General features: G+C 45.7%; 1 protein-coding gene across 1 annotated transcript in view; it reads right to left on the minus strand.

Moving 5' to 3' along the window:
- The window catches only part of CNBD1 (cyclic nucleotide binding domain containing 1), a 195,813-nt gene that overhangs the window by 174,121 nt on the left and 5,644 nt on the right, over positions 1–16,048 (minus strand). The window contains exons 2-4 of the mRNA XM_014528438.1: positions 13,254–13,326; positions 9,207–9,320; positions 5,809–5,967 (exon numbers count right to left, since the gene is read on the minus strand). Coding sequence (XP_014383924.1) covers positions 5,809–5,967; positions 9,207–9,320; positions 13,254–13,326 — 346 coding nt within the window. The remainder of the gene's footprint in view (positions 1–5,808; positions 5,968–9,206; positions 9,321–13,253; positions 13,327–16,048) is intronic.

Raw genomic sequence — 16,048 nt, forward strand, 5'->3', positions numbered from 1 at the left:
GAGATAAACACCAGGTCAGGCCCAGCTACAGTGAACAGGAAAATAGGGCAAAGCAAATACGCAAATTTCTAGGGCGGGAAAGATTCTAACTTGAGGTGAAAAGTAAAATAGTCACCCCGACATGAAGTCTCACCTTTAACGCTTGCATCAATATTGAAATAGAGTAGACCTTTCTACGGGCGCGGTTTCCCCCAAATCCTTCTGTCTGTTAAGATCCTAAACCCCAATGGCGTATGGAAGTGGGGCCTGTAGAAGGTGCTTGAGTCATGAGGATGGAGCCCTTATAAAGAGACCCCCAGAAAGCTCCTCCCTGTGACCGTGTGAGGACATGGAGGAGCCAGGAAGAGGGCTCTCAGCAGACGTGGAAGCTGCAGCCACCTTGATCTCAGACTTCCAGCCTCCAGAACTGTGAGAAATGAATTTCTGTTGCGTAAGCCACCCCATCTGCAATATTTTTAAAAAATTAATTTGAGAGAGAGAGGAAGGAAGAAAGAGAAACTAATGTAAGAAGCATTGATCGGTTGCCTCCTGTATGTACCCTGACTGGAGATCAAACCCACAACCTGGGTATGTGCCCTGACCAGGAATCGAACCCACAGCCTATTGGTGTATGAGACGATGCTCTGACCAGCCAACCCACCCAGCCAGGGCCGGTCTCTGGTATTTTTGTTATAGCAACTCAGATGGATTAAGACATATCTACACAGTAAAAAAAAAAAAATCGTTTTCACAAGAAATATTATAACAGAGGCTATTTGCTTGTTTCCAAACAATAGAACAAATTATAAAGGTATAATTTTTTAAAATACTAATTAATTTGTGACTGTGACCAAATAATAGTTTCTGAAACTCCAGTATAAAGAGATCACTGGCAACTTTGTAAACCAATGTAAATATATGATAAATAACTGGCTGCTGTTGTTTATTTATAAGCTGCGAGGGAAATGTACATATTCTTTCCTGGAGGATAAACAGTGGGATGCTTTGTTCTTCTGAGCTCCTAGGAGCCTCTTTCTACCTCAGCTGTAGCAAGTGCACAGCGCGGTCACTTAAATGAAGCCCCGGCGCTGTGTCGGCCCCCGGGAAGGGGAGTGGGCAGGCCTGGAGGGCCCGGAGGGGACCGAGCATGCACCTGGGCCTGTACTGCTCACAGGCTCAGGCTCAGGGCAGCAATGACCGTAGGAGGTGATAAATGTGCCGTTGTGTTGGTTAGTGGACTGTGTATCAGAGGTAGGAGGGCGCACAGTGAGGAACGGGAAGAGTTCAGTTAAAACCCGGTCCTTCTGACTCACAGTGCCTGAGCCTCCCACCCCCACCCCCCGTGGAGACAGAGGCAGCGCCTCCCTGTCTGTTCCTCAGCCACTGCTGGCGGCTTCCCGTCTGTCCCTCCCTCACTGTCTCCTTAACCCATAATTCTCTTCCCGTATGCTCTTTCCTTTCTTCCTCAATACTCACCTGAGGACATGTTTTTATTGATTTTAAAGAGAGAGGCAAGGTGAGAGAGAGAAACATCTATCCGGTCAGTTGCATCTCGTACAGGCCCCGACCAGGGTTCGAACCCACAACCTTTAGGTGTGTGGGATGATGCTCCAACCACCTGAGCCACCTGGCCAGGTAGCTCCCTTCCTTATATCATAAGTGATCACTGCTCCCGTCAGAATCTAAATTGCTTTCAGTGGTCACACTTTACTCACTAACCTATGTTCCCTTTGGCTTCAAGTAAAGCCTTTCTTTCCCAGGAGGGGGCCCCTCTCATTCTGTCCACTTTCCTCCCAACGACTTGCAACACAATTCTGAGCACACAGGCTTCTGCCTCTCCCCGAGAGCCCTGGGAAGATCGAAGATCGGGGAAAAACCACATCCCTGCTCAAAGCAGATCTCCCTGGGAGGCAGGGCGTGAGACCCACAGGGCATCTGGCCTCTAAGCCTCCTGAGTCTATCAGCCAGACTCCCAAGTCCCCGGGGACTGTCCCCAGCACTGCTGATCGAGCGTTGCTCACAACTCCTCCTCCTAATGGTCTTCAGATGCCATTCCCTCCCAGGGAACATCTTTAATTGGAGGAAGTAAGAGAAAAGAACAGCCCTAACTGGTTTGGCTCAGTGGATAGAGTGTCGGCCTGCGGACTGAAGGGTCCCAGCTTCGATTCTGGTCAAGGGCATGTACCTTGGTTGCGGGCACATCTCCAGTAGGGGGTGTGCAGGAGGCAGCTGATCGATGTTTCTCTCTCATCGATGTTTCTAACTCTCTATCCCTCTCCCTTCCTCTCTGTAAAAAATCAATAAAATATATTTAAAAAAAGAGAGAGAGAGAAAAGAACAATGGGCCCAGTTTTCCCAGAGGATCTTAAACTGCTCTTCACAGCTCATTTACACATTTCTCTCTCCTCCTACCCTTTTGGCAGCCCCCACAAACGCACAGGCGTGTTTCTTTTTTCCAGAAATTAGTCATTTATAAAATAAACCAATTAGTCACTTATAACAAGAAACCAATTCTTTTTACCCAAGCAGTCCTTAGCTGCATGTTAGACGCTGGTGGGGTTACAGGCATCGCAATCAAACACAGACATGCGGGAGGTTGATTTGCCCAGCGTTCTCCTTGTTAGTGGTCAAGTTCCGCAAAGTCTCTGATGTTTCCAAGACTGTCCATTGAAACCTACTCGTCTTTAAAAAAAGAAAAAAATTCACATTCTGCATGTCAGATCGAACTCCCCAAAACAGAAGTCAGGACACAGCCGTCGCACCCCAACCAACTCCAGACAGCCACTGACAGGTGACCCCAATCTCCACACCCACAGTCCACTCCCCACATGACCCTCCCAAGGGCTGGTCACACCAACATTAAAGACCCACATGACATCTGCCGTAGCACCTGCCTCTCCCTCCCTCGGGCATCACGACACCGACCTCCTTGCCCACTTGTTTGCGATGTGCCTTCCTGGGCCACTGCACTGTGTCCTCCCTGGAATGAACCCCTCACGGGACCTGCTGGGCTGGCTCTCACCTCCTTGATGACCCGTCGGGGTCACCGCACAGAGAGGACTCTGTCGTTGCCATGGCACTCGCTCCCCTACTGGGAGTAGTGCTTCTTCCTGCACTGACCGCTCACGAGATATGCGTGTTCATGCTCTCACTCTTACATGGAATGTCAGCTCCCCAGGAGGGAAAGATGATGAGCTCACACTGCAACCCCGTACCAGCAATGCTGCCGGAAACCCACAGCGTTCCAAAGTGCGTGCTGATTTCATGAGTTTAGGTGTGAAAAATAAATCAGTTAAAATTATTTAGAAGTTAAAATTCCAAGCGATGTTTTAGCTCAGAGCTTTCAATGTTTATCCACGAGTCATCTCCCCCTCCTTCTGAAATACCTTCTCTTTTGAAATGTCATCCCTTTACCAATGGGTACACTCAGCAAAACCGTCGATCATGCCACTCAGCGTTCATCCGGGGACTGAGCACAAACACACAGCGATCTGACCCCTGTCCCTGGAACCAGTCAGAGCAGCTACAACCAACACATTCCAGGCCGGACCTTGGAGAGACCTCCGGAGTCGCTCTGGTTCATCCCGTCTCCAGATCTATAATCCTTCCACTGGGGCCTCCACTGCTCTTCCATAGACTTTCCCTCTCCTCACCCAAGGATATGTTTTTATTGATTTTAGAGAGAGAGACAGACATCAATGTGAGAAACATTGAAATGTTGTCTTCCATACCTGTCCCACCCAAGGATCAAACCTGAAACCCAGGCATGCGCCCTGACCAGGGATCAAACCCTTCACTGCACAGGAATCTTATGCTCCAACCAACTGAGCCACACTGGGCACTTCCGACCATTTTTCAAATTATTCAGAGTCCTTTCCGTTGCTCACAATCTAAAATCCTAACTAACATACCTGATAAGCTTACATTCAATCTCATATGCCTTCAAATACATGACTTAACAGGAATCTCCCAACTCTCTCTCTCTCTCTTTTTTTTTTGTCTCCCTCATCTCTTCCCCAATACTGTCTGCTCTGCACACACGTCCCAGTTACGCCTTGCCCTTTGGTTCCTCCAGCCCTTCCTCTCAGGTGACATCTCCCAGATGCGCCCTTTCCTGTGATTTTAATGTTTCAAACTCAGTTATCCTTCCTCCCCTCCAGCACTGTTGACTCAGAGCTGCTCAACTGAGGTAGAAGGTAAGAATTAATCAACATAACGAAGGCAAATCACACTGAGTAATCAATGAGCAATAGTTTCTTCATCTTGTCAGGCAGAGTTACATGTCTTCAAAAAGAGGTTACTGTTACCCAAAATTGATTTCTTTTTGTTAAAATCACAGGCAGAATGACAAAGTGGAGATTTTTAGAGAGTGTAAGGTAGTTGCTTTTAAAAAGTGTTGTCACATCATGAAGTCGCCCATCGAGCCAGTCATGGTTCAGCAAGTCCCAGGTAAACACAGGGCTACAGACCTGACAATTTCCACCAATGCCCGGGTCTCAGCTGAACTACATGCGAACATAAAGCACTCAGCCCACTCGATGGGATCCACAGGGTCACAGAGAGATGTATAATATTACCAAACACAGCCAGCACACACTGAGAGGCCCCCAATCTCCTCTCCCACAGTTTGGGGATGCGAGACAAACCAATGATTTGTTTCTAACCAATAAAATCTGGCCAAGGTCAGGTCTCTACAGGCCCTTGGTTAGATTTCAGTTTAGCAGAATGAGACTCTTCCTGGCTGGCTTTGAAGATGGAAGCTTCCTGCTGTGGAAGGTCTGAGCGAGGGCCACACAGCAGATCGGTGGCACCTCTAGGAGCCCTCCACTGAGAGCCAAGAAGAGAGCGGAGACCACAGTCCTACAACCACATGAAACTGAATTCTGCCAACAACACAGGTGAGCTTGGAAGGCGACCTCATGTTCCAGAAAGGAACACCACCAGGCAAGCACCTTGATTGAAGCCTGTGACATGAGCAGAGGACCGGCCAAACTTGCCCAAAGAGACAATAAACATATGTTGTTTAATGCCACTGAGTTGATGATAATTCGTTACACAGCAACAGAAAATGAATAACTAGTGTACGAAGGCGACAAGCTAAAAAGCACATTTCGTAGAAGAACAAACACAAATTGTAGACTTAACTTATACATTGCTCTTTTACTCACCAGCTTTTCTATCGTATCCACCTCAAAGCAGTGACGTGAGGCTTAAATCAGAAATTTTATAGAGAGAAACTACAGCTTTGTGTGAACATTAAAGATCCTATAAAGTGAGTTCCCTTTTCAGCTGCTCCGCTGTTGTCATTCAGTGGCTGGGTGCAGTTACAGTACACTGACCTCCAAATAGCTAACTTTAAAAAGATAAAAAACAATTCGAAAGAATCCTATATAATAAAAGCACAGCGACCGAATGGCAGAACCCCCTGAACAACCGGTCAACAAGTAGATATGACGAAAACTGAAAAAAAGAGGGCAGACGCTCAATGCAGGAACTGCCCCCTGGTGGTCAGTGCACTCCCACAGTGGGATTGGCTATGGACCCGCCCTCTGAGTGGGAGCTAATCCCTGCAGGCCACGCCCCCCACCAGTGCACGAATCCCGTGTACCAGGCCTGGTGTGGTTCAATTGTTTGAGTGTCATCCTGTGCACCAAAAGGTTGCCAGTTTTGAGTCCCGGTCAGAGCACATGCCCGGGTTGTGGGCTCAGTCCCCAGTAGGAGATGTGCAAGAGGTAGCAGATCAATGTTTTGCTCTTATCATTGACATTTCTCTCTCTCCCTTCCTCTCTCTCTAAAATTCAATTTTAAAATATCTTTAAAAATACTTACAATTTCTTTAGAATTTCCAGTAATTCTTCTACCTTCTCTTCAAAGTTTTTGGGTTCACATAGATGGCCACCGAGCAGTTGTTGAACGTAGATGGCTATGTTGTGAGCGTCGTCCTCCGATTGTAGGCGCTGACGCTCTTCTGTGTACTCAGACAGTTTTCTAGACAAGGAAACACATTATTTACGATTTTGCACACAAAATGCTGACATGAACTTTTGCTTCATTGTCAAGAGCAGAAATACACTCTGCTGACATAATTTGACATTTTATTTATTTTATCTTTATTGTTGAAAGTATTGCATAAGTCCCCCTTTTTCCCCAGTGACCCCTTCTAGCCCGCCGCCGTCCCCCACCCCAGGCCTTCACCACCCTATTATCTGTGTCCATGGGTCATGCATATAATGCTTACAAGTTCATTGGTTGATCTCTTCCCACTCACCCTCCCCTGCTTTCTCTCCCAGATCCCTCCTTAAAGCGCTGGCCCTAGTTATTCCTTTAGCTAGGCTACAAGAGCAAGTTCAGTAAAGTCTGCCAGTGATGAGAATGCAGGTTTAACCAATGGGCTGTTCTCTCCCCCACCCCGCCCCGCCCCGCCCTGATTCTCAGATACAAGTGGTGTAACGCACTGCTTTCTTCTCTTCTAGTGAGGAGGAGTCTGTGGCGTGGAGGCCGGGAGAGGGAGAGACGGCAGACTTGGAGGCAGACTTGGAGGCAGCTCTGTGGAGAGAGGCCCCTGGACCCAGGTTCTGGCGGCGTTTGTCCCCTGTGCATGCAGGAGGCTGCTGGGCTCCTGCCTGGTGGACATCCAAGTACACAGAGAGATTCAGAATCATCCCAACGGTCCTCCAGACACTGAGGCCAACCAGGAGATGCCAAACCGCCGAAAGCAGCAGAAACAAATGCGTGGCACACAAATTAATCGATTGATTGGTGCTTATGGGGTGCCTTATGCTCTTCAGAAACAGAAGAAAATAACCCCCATCATCATATTTATTTAACAAAACTAACAACAATGCAATATGCATGGTCTAAAAGTTCCAGTCAGACAAAACTCAAAATCATGGCATAAGAGGCTAATAAACGACATTGCAAGCAGGCAAAGTGAGCAGGGTGTATCAGGAGGTCATGGACATTTTGAAGAAATATCCAATGTGGGTTTCCACAGTTCTGTGAATGCTTAGTATCTGTTTCCTCGATGACTATCATTTTCTTACATGTCTGTTTTCCTCTGGAAATAAAATAATGTAAAGATGAATTGATTCAAAGTCTATACCTTTTCTTGTTGTTCATAAAGGGTGATATTAAATTTATTGAAGCAAACAACGCAGTGATTTTTATAATTGTTTTTGAAAATTATATGTATTTCTTTGTTGTTGTTGAAAAAAGGTAGACTTTTGTGACAGGTGGTATAAATCTACATGAATCACTGTCATCTAAAACGCATGCTCATGGTGAGAGCTGGGACAGGGAAAGGCCCTGCCCATCCACCTGTGAGGTGTGATCCTAATACCATCCTCTTCTGAGACTATTCCAAAGCCAGATTGCTGCTTTGGGGCAAAACAAAAACTCAAGTCCATGTCTTCTGGGTCCAAACTCAGGGTTCTTTCTAAAACGATGTGTCCGTGCATTCGATTCCCTGCAGCTGTGACTGGACCACAAACAGCCTTGGTCCATGTGTCAAACACATTCTAGACAACGGTCCCAGCTCCAAGCAGCCCTGAGGTCACTCCTGTCCTGTCCCCACAGCTCTGCTCACAGAGTTTTCCCCCTTGCAGCCAGGCCTCCTGCCGCTCAGCCGGTTTCCTGGGGCTCACGCCCTCTGCTCTCCTGGCGCATGGCGCTCCCTCCACCTTAGCCAAGACGCTGCCATCGGCATTCTCCCAGCTGCGCAGACAGCAGGGCCTTCCTCAGCGTGGGTCTTCCTATGGCATCTGTCACACATCGGTGTTGCGTGAACTGAGTGTTGACTATGACCATGATGACAGATGAAGGCTGCTGATGAACAGTTCTAACAGCACAGGCATTTAGTGTCTGTCACAGTCATGTTTCCTCGTCGACCTCGTCCTGCCAAGAGCTTCTCCGAGTGGCCTGAGCTCCGTTCCCACCTCCTGGGCAGTGTGGGTGCCGCCCATTACACCAGGGACCAGGGTGAGCTGAGCCTAGAGAAGTTTTATACTTTTTCAATATATTTTGTGAAATTTATTTAAACCAGTTTAAGGTATTTTTATTGCTATTTTAGGGTATAGTTCTTTCTGGCTGGACATAACTGTTTTTTTTATTTCTTAGCAGTCACTTACTGCACACATGAGAGATAAAAGCGTAATTTCACTTTTACTGTGAGACATGGATACTGAGTTATAGCAAATGCCTTTTCTTCATCTCCAGAGAGTAGCATATCGTTTGTCTGTGGGCAACTAATATTATAAATGTTAATAATGGCTGTTTTAATGTTGAGCTTTCTTTACACTCAGAAGATGGAGGAAACCTAACTGTGATGTGCCGATCGGCTAACACTCCGCGGCGTTATTTCCTTTGCCAATATTTTATTTTATATATTTGCCGATATAGTCATAATTAAAATTGTTATCTCCTATTTATGTCATTCTAGTTAAATCTTGTGCATGGCAAATTTACAAGCTAATTTTCATTGTATATACCCCAGGATAATTAAATTGCATAATAATTACTTTTTCTTAAAAGGAAGTTCTAGTGATATCATGTGGGCTTGTTTTTGTTGGGGGAGAGGGGGTATTAATTTTTACTTTTGTGCTTTTTTTGCTTCAAAAAATACTTTTAAAGAGTACTTTTCACAACTACTTATACCAGCATTTTCACAACTATTTATACCATCTTTTTTTAATTCTATCTTCTTAAATAAATTTAGTACATAGTTTTTAGAAAACTAGCCAATAGCATCTAGATTATCAAATTCAACTCATTACATAAAGTATTATATCATAATTTACAATTTCCTTGTATCGTATGTATTATCTTTCTCATTCCTAATAGTATTTCTGCTTGTTATGTTTAATAGACAAGACTAGTTGTTTATTCATGTTAATGATAACCCTGAGGAAGCAACACACTTATTAGTCCCAATAATCACCAAGTCACTAAAACTCCTGCAAAATGGCCACATGCGTCTGCCTTCCCCCCCACCCCGGCTGCCCCCATCATCACTCTCCCAGGTCAGCTCCCCCCCATCACCACTCTCCCAGGTCGGCTGCCCCCGACTTCACATGGCCCAGCTCAGGGTCCGTTTGTCCCTCTGCTCACATGCCATGCCCACTTTAGCTCTCCCCCATCATCACTCTCCCAGGTCGACTGCCCCCATCTTCACAGGCCCAGCTCAGAGTCCGTTTGTCCCTCTGCTCACATGCCATGCCCACTTTCTTTACCTTTGTTCCTTCTGCTGGGAAAGTCTAGGCAGTCTGATTTTTCTCTGCCGGAATATTTTAGAGTAATTCTTTATAATCTCATTGTGAGCTGATAGGATACTCAGAGAACTCCGGCTTCAAAAAGAGAGAGACAAAGAAATTAAGTTGTAAGTATCATTGGATAACAACTCTCAAGGGGAAGACTTTTGATTCAATACATACATCTTAATCCTATACTACTTAGTCTAAGAAGCAAATAACAATAATATGAAACAAACACTTTATGCTTTAATAATATCACTATAGAAATTGTCTATAGTGTTTTTCAAAGAGAAATAGTTTAAGAATGGCAGTCTATGTAAAATGTTATTTTGAGTTGGACCTCCTGAAAACTGCCATTTCTGTCATTCATGTAAAACACAGCAGGCGCCCAGCTGCTGTCGCTCAGAGGGTGAGCGCGGTCCCATGTGCCAGGAGGTGATGGGTCAGTTGCTGGCAGGCACGTGCTGGCTGTGGGCTGCATCACCACAGGAGGCAGCAATCCATGTTTCTCTTTTCTCTCCCTCTCCCTTCCTCTCTCTGAACCAATAAAAACATATTTTTAAAAATAAAAATAAAACATAGCAGACAATTAAAATTCCTCCAAAGTGATCGGCATATATTTTACATATACATTCCTGGAAAGTATATTTATCTGAACATTTGCAATGATTTATGACAATCTGCTGCAATAAAGATGTTTTAGACCAAAAGATCAACATTTCCCAAATCCCGTGGATCCCGGAGTCATCGGAAGCTTTCTGTAAGTGAGACTTCTGGCGCCTTTCCTGGAAATAAGATCTGCAGGCACCAGGGGCCCTGCTGCTCGGCCTTAAACCCTCCCCAGTCGGTGCTGTGGCAGCCAGGGCCCCACCCACTGCAAATTCTCAACATGTCAACAGCAAGGCCCACTGTCAGTCAGGGTCAGGCAAGACATTTGCTTCTGGAATGCCTGCTTCATTCAGTCTTCCATTGACAACCACTGCAAAAAGTTGGTCGATTTTTAAAATGCCAACCAATTCATCTTGCCAGCTTATTTCAATAATTATCCAAAATGATCACACTTAAAATTTAACAATGACAACATCACAGTCAATATTTGCCTCATAGCTGTGAATGTACAAATCCTTAAGAGAACACATTTCTTATTTCATTGTCAATGTAACTAATAACAACACAGAGTAAAATATTTAACAGCTTTTTTTCTCTCTCAGCCAAAGTTCCTAAAGCACCTTATTAATTCTTTGCAAATAGTATATATTTTAAGAGTACTATTTAACTTAATTTGACTTAATTGATTCAGATATTGCCGTGTGAATGTAATTTGACCTTAGACATTTTCCCTCCTACTTACCTTAGAGACACCTACCAAGAATCTACTCTTTTTAAATCCAACCACTGATATCACTAGAAGATTTTCCAAGATCTTTTATTTTTTTCTTTCTTTTTTCCATTTGGAGCTGGCATTCTACAGCCACGCATTTTACCCATCTCCCTCTCATATACTGGGTACTCGTTATGTGCAAACACTGCACTAAGGCCTTGACATCGTCTTTGTCTCATACTTTATGTAACCTGACAGGGCTGATGTACCTCACTGCCCATTTCACCCATAAAGAACCTGAAAACTCAGTAACTTGCCTAATCCATTGAACTGGGAACCAGAGGACGCAGGGTACAAATGAAAAATCAATTCATTTCAAAACCCATTCCTTACCCTTTTGGATTATATATGCTCCCCCCTAAACAATGAAATGTGCCAGTTCTCACTACGTGCCACTCACTGTTCTAGACCGTTCGCATGCATCAGGTCATTCGATCCCTACACAACGAGATGCGCAGACACTCCTGTCGCTCCCACTTCATAGACAAAAACACTGAGGCCCAAGAAAAACAAAGCGTGGTCCAAGGCCACGCAGCCGGGACCAGGCACCGGGCTGCAGAACTCTTCGCCCGAGGCCCAGAGGCACTGGGGCTGAGGAGGAGGCAGGGGTGTGAGAGAAAAAGTCCTTCTGGGGAGAAACCCACAGTGAATCAAAGAAGCATGCCCTCCTCACTTTCTCAGAGAAAGAAGCAATAGCAAGACCGACAAAAATATGGAAATAATTTGAAGGGGTTAAGAGAGTGTGACACAGAAAGGTGATTATGAGGGTGTGATACAGAAAGGTGGTGAAGGGGGTGTGACACAGAGATGGGGTGAAGAAAGTGTGACACAGAGACCTAGTTAAGGAGTGTGACACAGAGACCTAGTTAAGGGGTGTGACACAGAGACGGGGTGAAGGGGGTGTGACACAGAGATGGGGTGAAGGGGGTGTGACACAGAGACGGGGTGAAGGGGTGTGACACAGAGACCTAGTTAAGGGGTGTGACACAGAAGGGGGAAGGTACAGAAGCTCGGGGCACTTCTCCGCAGGCCCACCGAAGATGAGGCAAGCTCCTCCCGCTGTGAAGGAAGGTGGAGGGCCCAGGGACATGATTGGATAGAAAGGAAACTAGCTTCATAATAGAAAAATCCAACTTGGGCTAGGGAGTTGGCAAGCAAAATAGATTTTAAAAATTATATCTTCTAGTCTAACACATCTTAGGAAACCTGAGCTTCGAACCATGATGTTTCCCAGTTCTTGGTCTCATGGTGTTTCATCTCATGGCCGTTGGCTCAGGATGTGGGATTTCAGCCATGCTGCTTTGTTTGGGGCAGCAGATTCTGCTCAGGGGCTGATTCCGTCTTTGCCAGCAGTTGGTTTATCCAGGTCTGCCATGGGGACTGGAATGATTTCGCAAGCCAGCAGCACACACAACAGTATCTTTTAAGAAGCCAGTACAGAAACAGCACAGTCCACACAAACGACAGGGTAACACACTGCTGTTCCAGGCAGGGGAGACAAAGGATAAAGTCCCAATGCAACCGAGGTGGGTGGGCCTCTGCATGGGAGCTGGGGACGGGGAGCCACGCCCTGACTTCCAGCTGCGGCTCCCACCTCAGCCCCTGCTTGCTGAGTCACGCTGCAGGGAACCGGTGCTGGGCGGGCTGGCTGCTCCAAGGCTGTCACTCCACGGCTGGGCAGGGCTTAGCACAGGGGTTGGCAAACTTTTTGACTCAAGGGCCACAATGGGTTCTTAAACTGGACCGGAGGGCCGGAACAAAAGCATGGATGGAGTGTTTGTGTGAACTAATATAAATTCAAAGTAAACATCATTACATAAAAGGGTTCGTTTTTTTTTTTTTTTAGTTTTATTCATTCCAAACGGGCCGGATCCGGCCCGGGGGCCGTAGTTTGCCCACAGCTGCTTTAGACTATGGTTGTTTTGGTGTCACACAGTATATAGGATTAGATAACAAAACAATGTAATCTACAGTGTTGGACAAGTAAGGATGTGCCTTAACAGATCTGCTCCTAAAAGCACTTGCTAAAAATGAACACATATTTACATATAACATTATTTAAAAATCTGCACTTCCACTTACAGAAAGGGGGAGAATTGCTAATTCCTATTGCAATGCAAGTACACTCATATGGTTGCTGCTCCCCCTGGTCCTGCGGATACACCCCCAGCTGGGTCCACAGAGGAGGCCATGGTTGCTGCTCCCCCTGGTCCTGCAGATACACCCCCAGCTGGGCCCACAGAGGAGGTGATGACTTCCTGACACAACTTTACTTCTAAAAACAACCTTTTGGCCTGTGTCATAAACAAGGGCATTAAAACAACGTCCTTTAAGTCATAATCACATGGATTTAAAATCACATCAAACACAAAGCCCATTGAAGCTTTGCCCACAACTGCTCTCAAAGCACAAGAGGGCCTTGCTGGGCACGAGCCACACTGTGTCCCACGAAATTGTTTCCCTGAAATACGATATGTGTTCTGTGCCTTTATTCCAGAGAAATAACCTCCAGGCTTTAAAATACTTGCATCTGTGCGGTAAATCAGGCACCTATGAGAGCCGACAATGGCTTATTATTAGGCTTTATTCATGAAACAAATATATTAATATTCATTTGAATGACAAAATATGCATGACTATCTTACCTGCCCTGTGGTCTGTTCACGTGGAATAATGCATCCAATTGACCATAATCAATGTGCTTTGGCAATTTCAAGGCTGCAAAAAAAATAATAATAATTAAAAATGTGAGTAATTTTCTGTAATCTTATTAACCAATTAACCAACAAGTGTGTAAATAGAGTTTAATTGCAAACATTCATCATAGTAAAAGAATCCCGAGACTATAAAAGTGAGGTATTAACAGTCTTTGTTTGACGCATAAGCAGAATTGAATCATGTGATTAAAATGAGGAGAGAAGTTCATGTTTTCCATTGATGTCCTGTTTGCCCGGCATTGTTTGTTTGTTTCCAGTAATGCTGTGTTTACAGGTGTCATGTAAGTCACTCATCTGGAAGTGAGCCTCTTGGAATCCCCGCCCACTCAGGCGCGCTGTGGATGCGTCCAGAGCTCTGGACTGGACAATCCACAAGAGTCTCCAAAGGCCGCTCTGTCCCTCTCTGGGATTCTGGTCATGTTGGTTGAATCCAGTGCAGGCACCTCCCTTGGCAAGCCCTCTCCGCGCACTTCTGTGTCTGGATTCAGGTTGCGATTCCTTCTGAAGTTCAAGGGTAAGCAAATCACACAAGTTCCTGTAGGAGCAGAGACAGTACCCGAAGCCAGAAGCAAACTGTGACTGTCCTGCAGTCCAGAAAGAGCGCCATCCTTAGGAGGAGACGGAGGGAGAGAGTGGGGCACCCGTCAGCATCCTCAGGGGGATCTGGGACCTCCCTGGCCCAGAGCATGCGCCCTTAGACACGCCAGGAAATGGAGAGCAGGCCCTACACACACGCGCGCCTTCCCTCAGGGAAAGGTATTAAGAAAATGAGCAGCTTCACGCATTTCTAAAACTTGTCCAAATATATTCACTGACCACACCCAGCTATGAAGAGCTGGTGTTTGACATGCCCAAATGCATCCATTTTCATGTCAGGCGATTGAATCATAAACTCTGACTTTTTGGTTAAGCCTTGGGTGGTCTAAAAATCGATCATCAATAATGGATACCACCTTCCCAAATATGAAATTGAAATAAGGGAAATTTAAACAGAAAAGTCATTGCTACACACATAAATCATACCATTTAATAAATATGAAAGTACTAATTACATTATTTCAGCATTTTCTTATCTACATTACTCAGCTAAGCCTTAAGAAACAAAAAGTTACCTAATTGCATTTCAGTATCATATGGAGTAATTATTTTAAATGAGTCAAGTTGCAGATGGATTATATCAAAATGACTTTGGCTGGTGCAGCTCTGTTGGTTGGGCTCGTCCCGTGCACCAGATAGTTTGCTGGTTCCATTCCTGTCAGGGCACATGCCCAGATTTAGGGCTCTATCCCCTGTAGGGGGTGTGACGGAGGCAGCCGATGGATGTTTCCTCTCACATCAATGTTTCTCTCTCCCTCTCTCTCTCTCTCTTTCCCTTCACCTCTCTCTAAAAATCTATAAAAATATAATTTAAAAATACTTTTAGTATACCAACGTTGCTGTGTAGGATATTACACAAGATTTTAATGAGAGCAGATTTTAGTTACATGGATTAAGAAGAGACATCTGCCAACTATGGATTGAGCCCATGTTCCTGACACAGTTTAGTTCCGAGTCAGAAATAGCCCTGGGGACTGTGTGGACAGGACAGGAGGACGGTGCCATAAAGATTTGACAAAAGGTTTAGAAATTCTCACTAAAAAACGGAGCTTTAAAAAAGCATATGTCTTCATCCTTCGCTAAAGCAGCTTACACAAATAAAAATAAAATTCACAGGATGGACGTCATAAGTCTAAGAATTTCTAACTAAGAACAGAAAAGCAGAAGACTTGCCTTGCCTGCGGGTAAGGCTCTGCGCTAACTTGAAACAGCTAAGGGAACTCAAAGCCATGAGCAGCGCCAGAGGACCCCGCGCCGCGAAGACACTTGACAACTCACTAAGTATTTCCTCTTCACTCACCCTCTTTTCCAAGAGGCAGAATCTGCCACAGGGTCTTTACACCACGGTGGTGAGCCACAGAATGGAGCCTGTCTTTGAAGCAGTTTCATTAAAAAGAAAAAAGCCAAAAGATTTCAACATGAAATTGTAACTTTGTAAAGACCAGAAGTTGAGCTGGTGATCAATGTGACACGGTGAAGCTCACGTGGTTTCTGAGGCGCTAGCTTTAAAAGATTGCAATTCCACAAGGCACGTGCATTTTCCACTTGATAACTATCGGCAGATTGTCTTCCAAAGAGGTTGTACAGATTTCTAGACCCACCACCAGTATCTACAAGCTTTCATCTCACCACATTTATACTAACATCATCCTATCTAATAAAAGCATAATATGCAAATTAACCATCACTCCTCACTCCGTCAGTCCATCACAAAGATGGCTGCAGCCCCGGAGCTGGAGCGAGGAGGAAGCTTGCGTTGCCCCCGACGATGGAGGAAGCCAAGCTTCCCACCTGCCCTGGCCGGCCCTGAGCTCCACTCAAGGCTACAAAGTTTCAATTATAGAAGATAAATAAATCCCAGATACTTGCTTCCAGCCTGCGAGCATAGCCAGCCTGAAAACATCCATCAGCCCCTCACCCAGGCTAGCCAGGCACCCCAGCGGGACCCCACACACACACCCTGAAGGGGCTGTGAGGGTCCCCACTGGGCGGCTTGACCAGCCTGCAAACAGCCATCGGCCCCTCACCCAGGCTGGCCAGGCACCCCAGCGGGACCCCCACCCTGATCCAGGACACCCTTCAGGGCACACCAGCCGGCCCTCACCCGTGCACCAGGCCTCTATCAT

This window comes from Myotis brandtii, unplaced genomic scaffold (assembly GCF_000412655.1).
Source record: "Myotis brandtii unplaced genomic scaffold, ASM41265v1 scaffold634, whole genome shotgun sequence".
NCBI classification, from domain to species: Eukaryota; Metazoa; Chordata; class Mammalia; order Chiroptera; family Vespertilionidae; genus Myotis; species Myotis brandtii.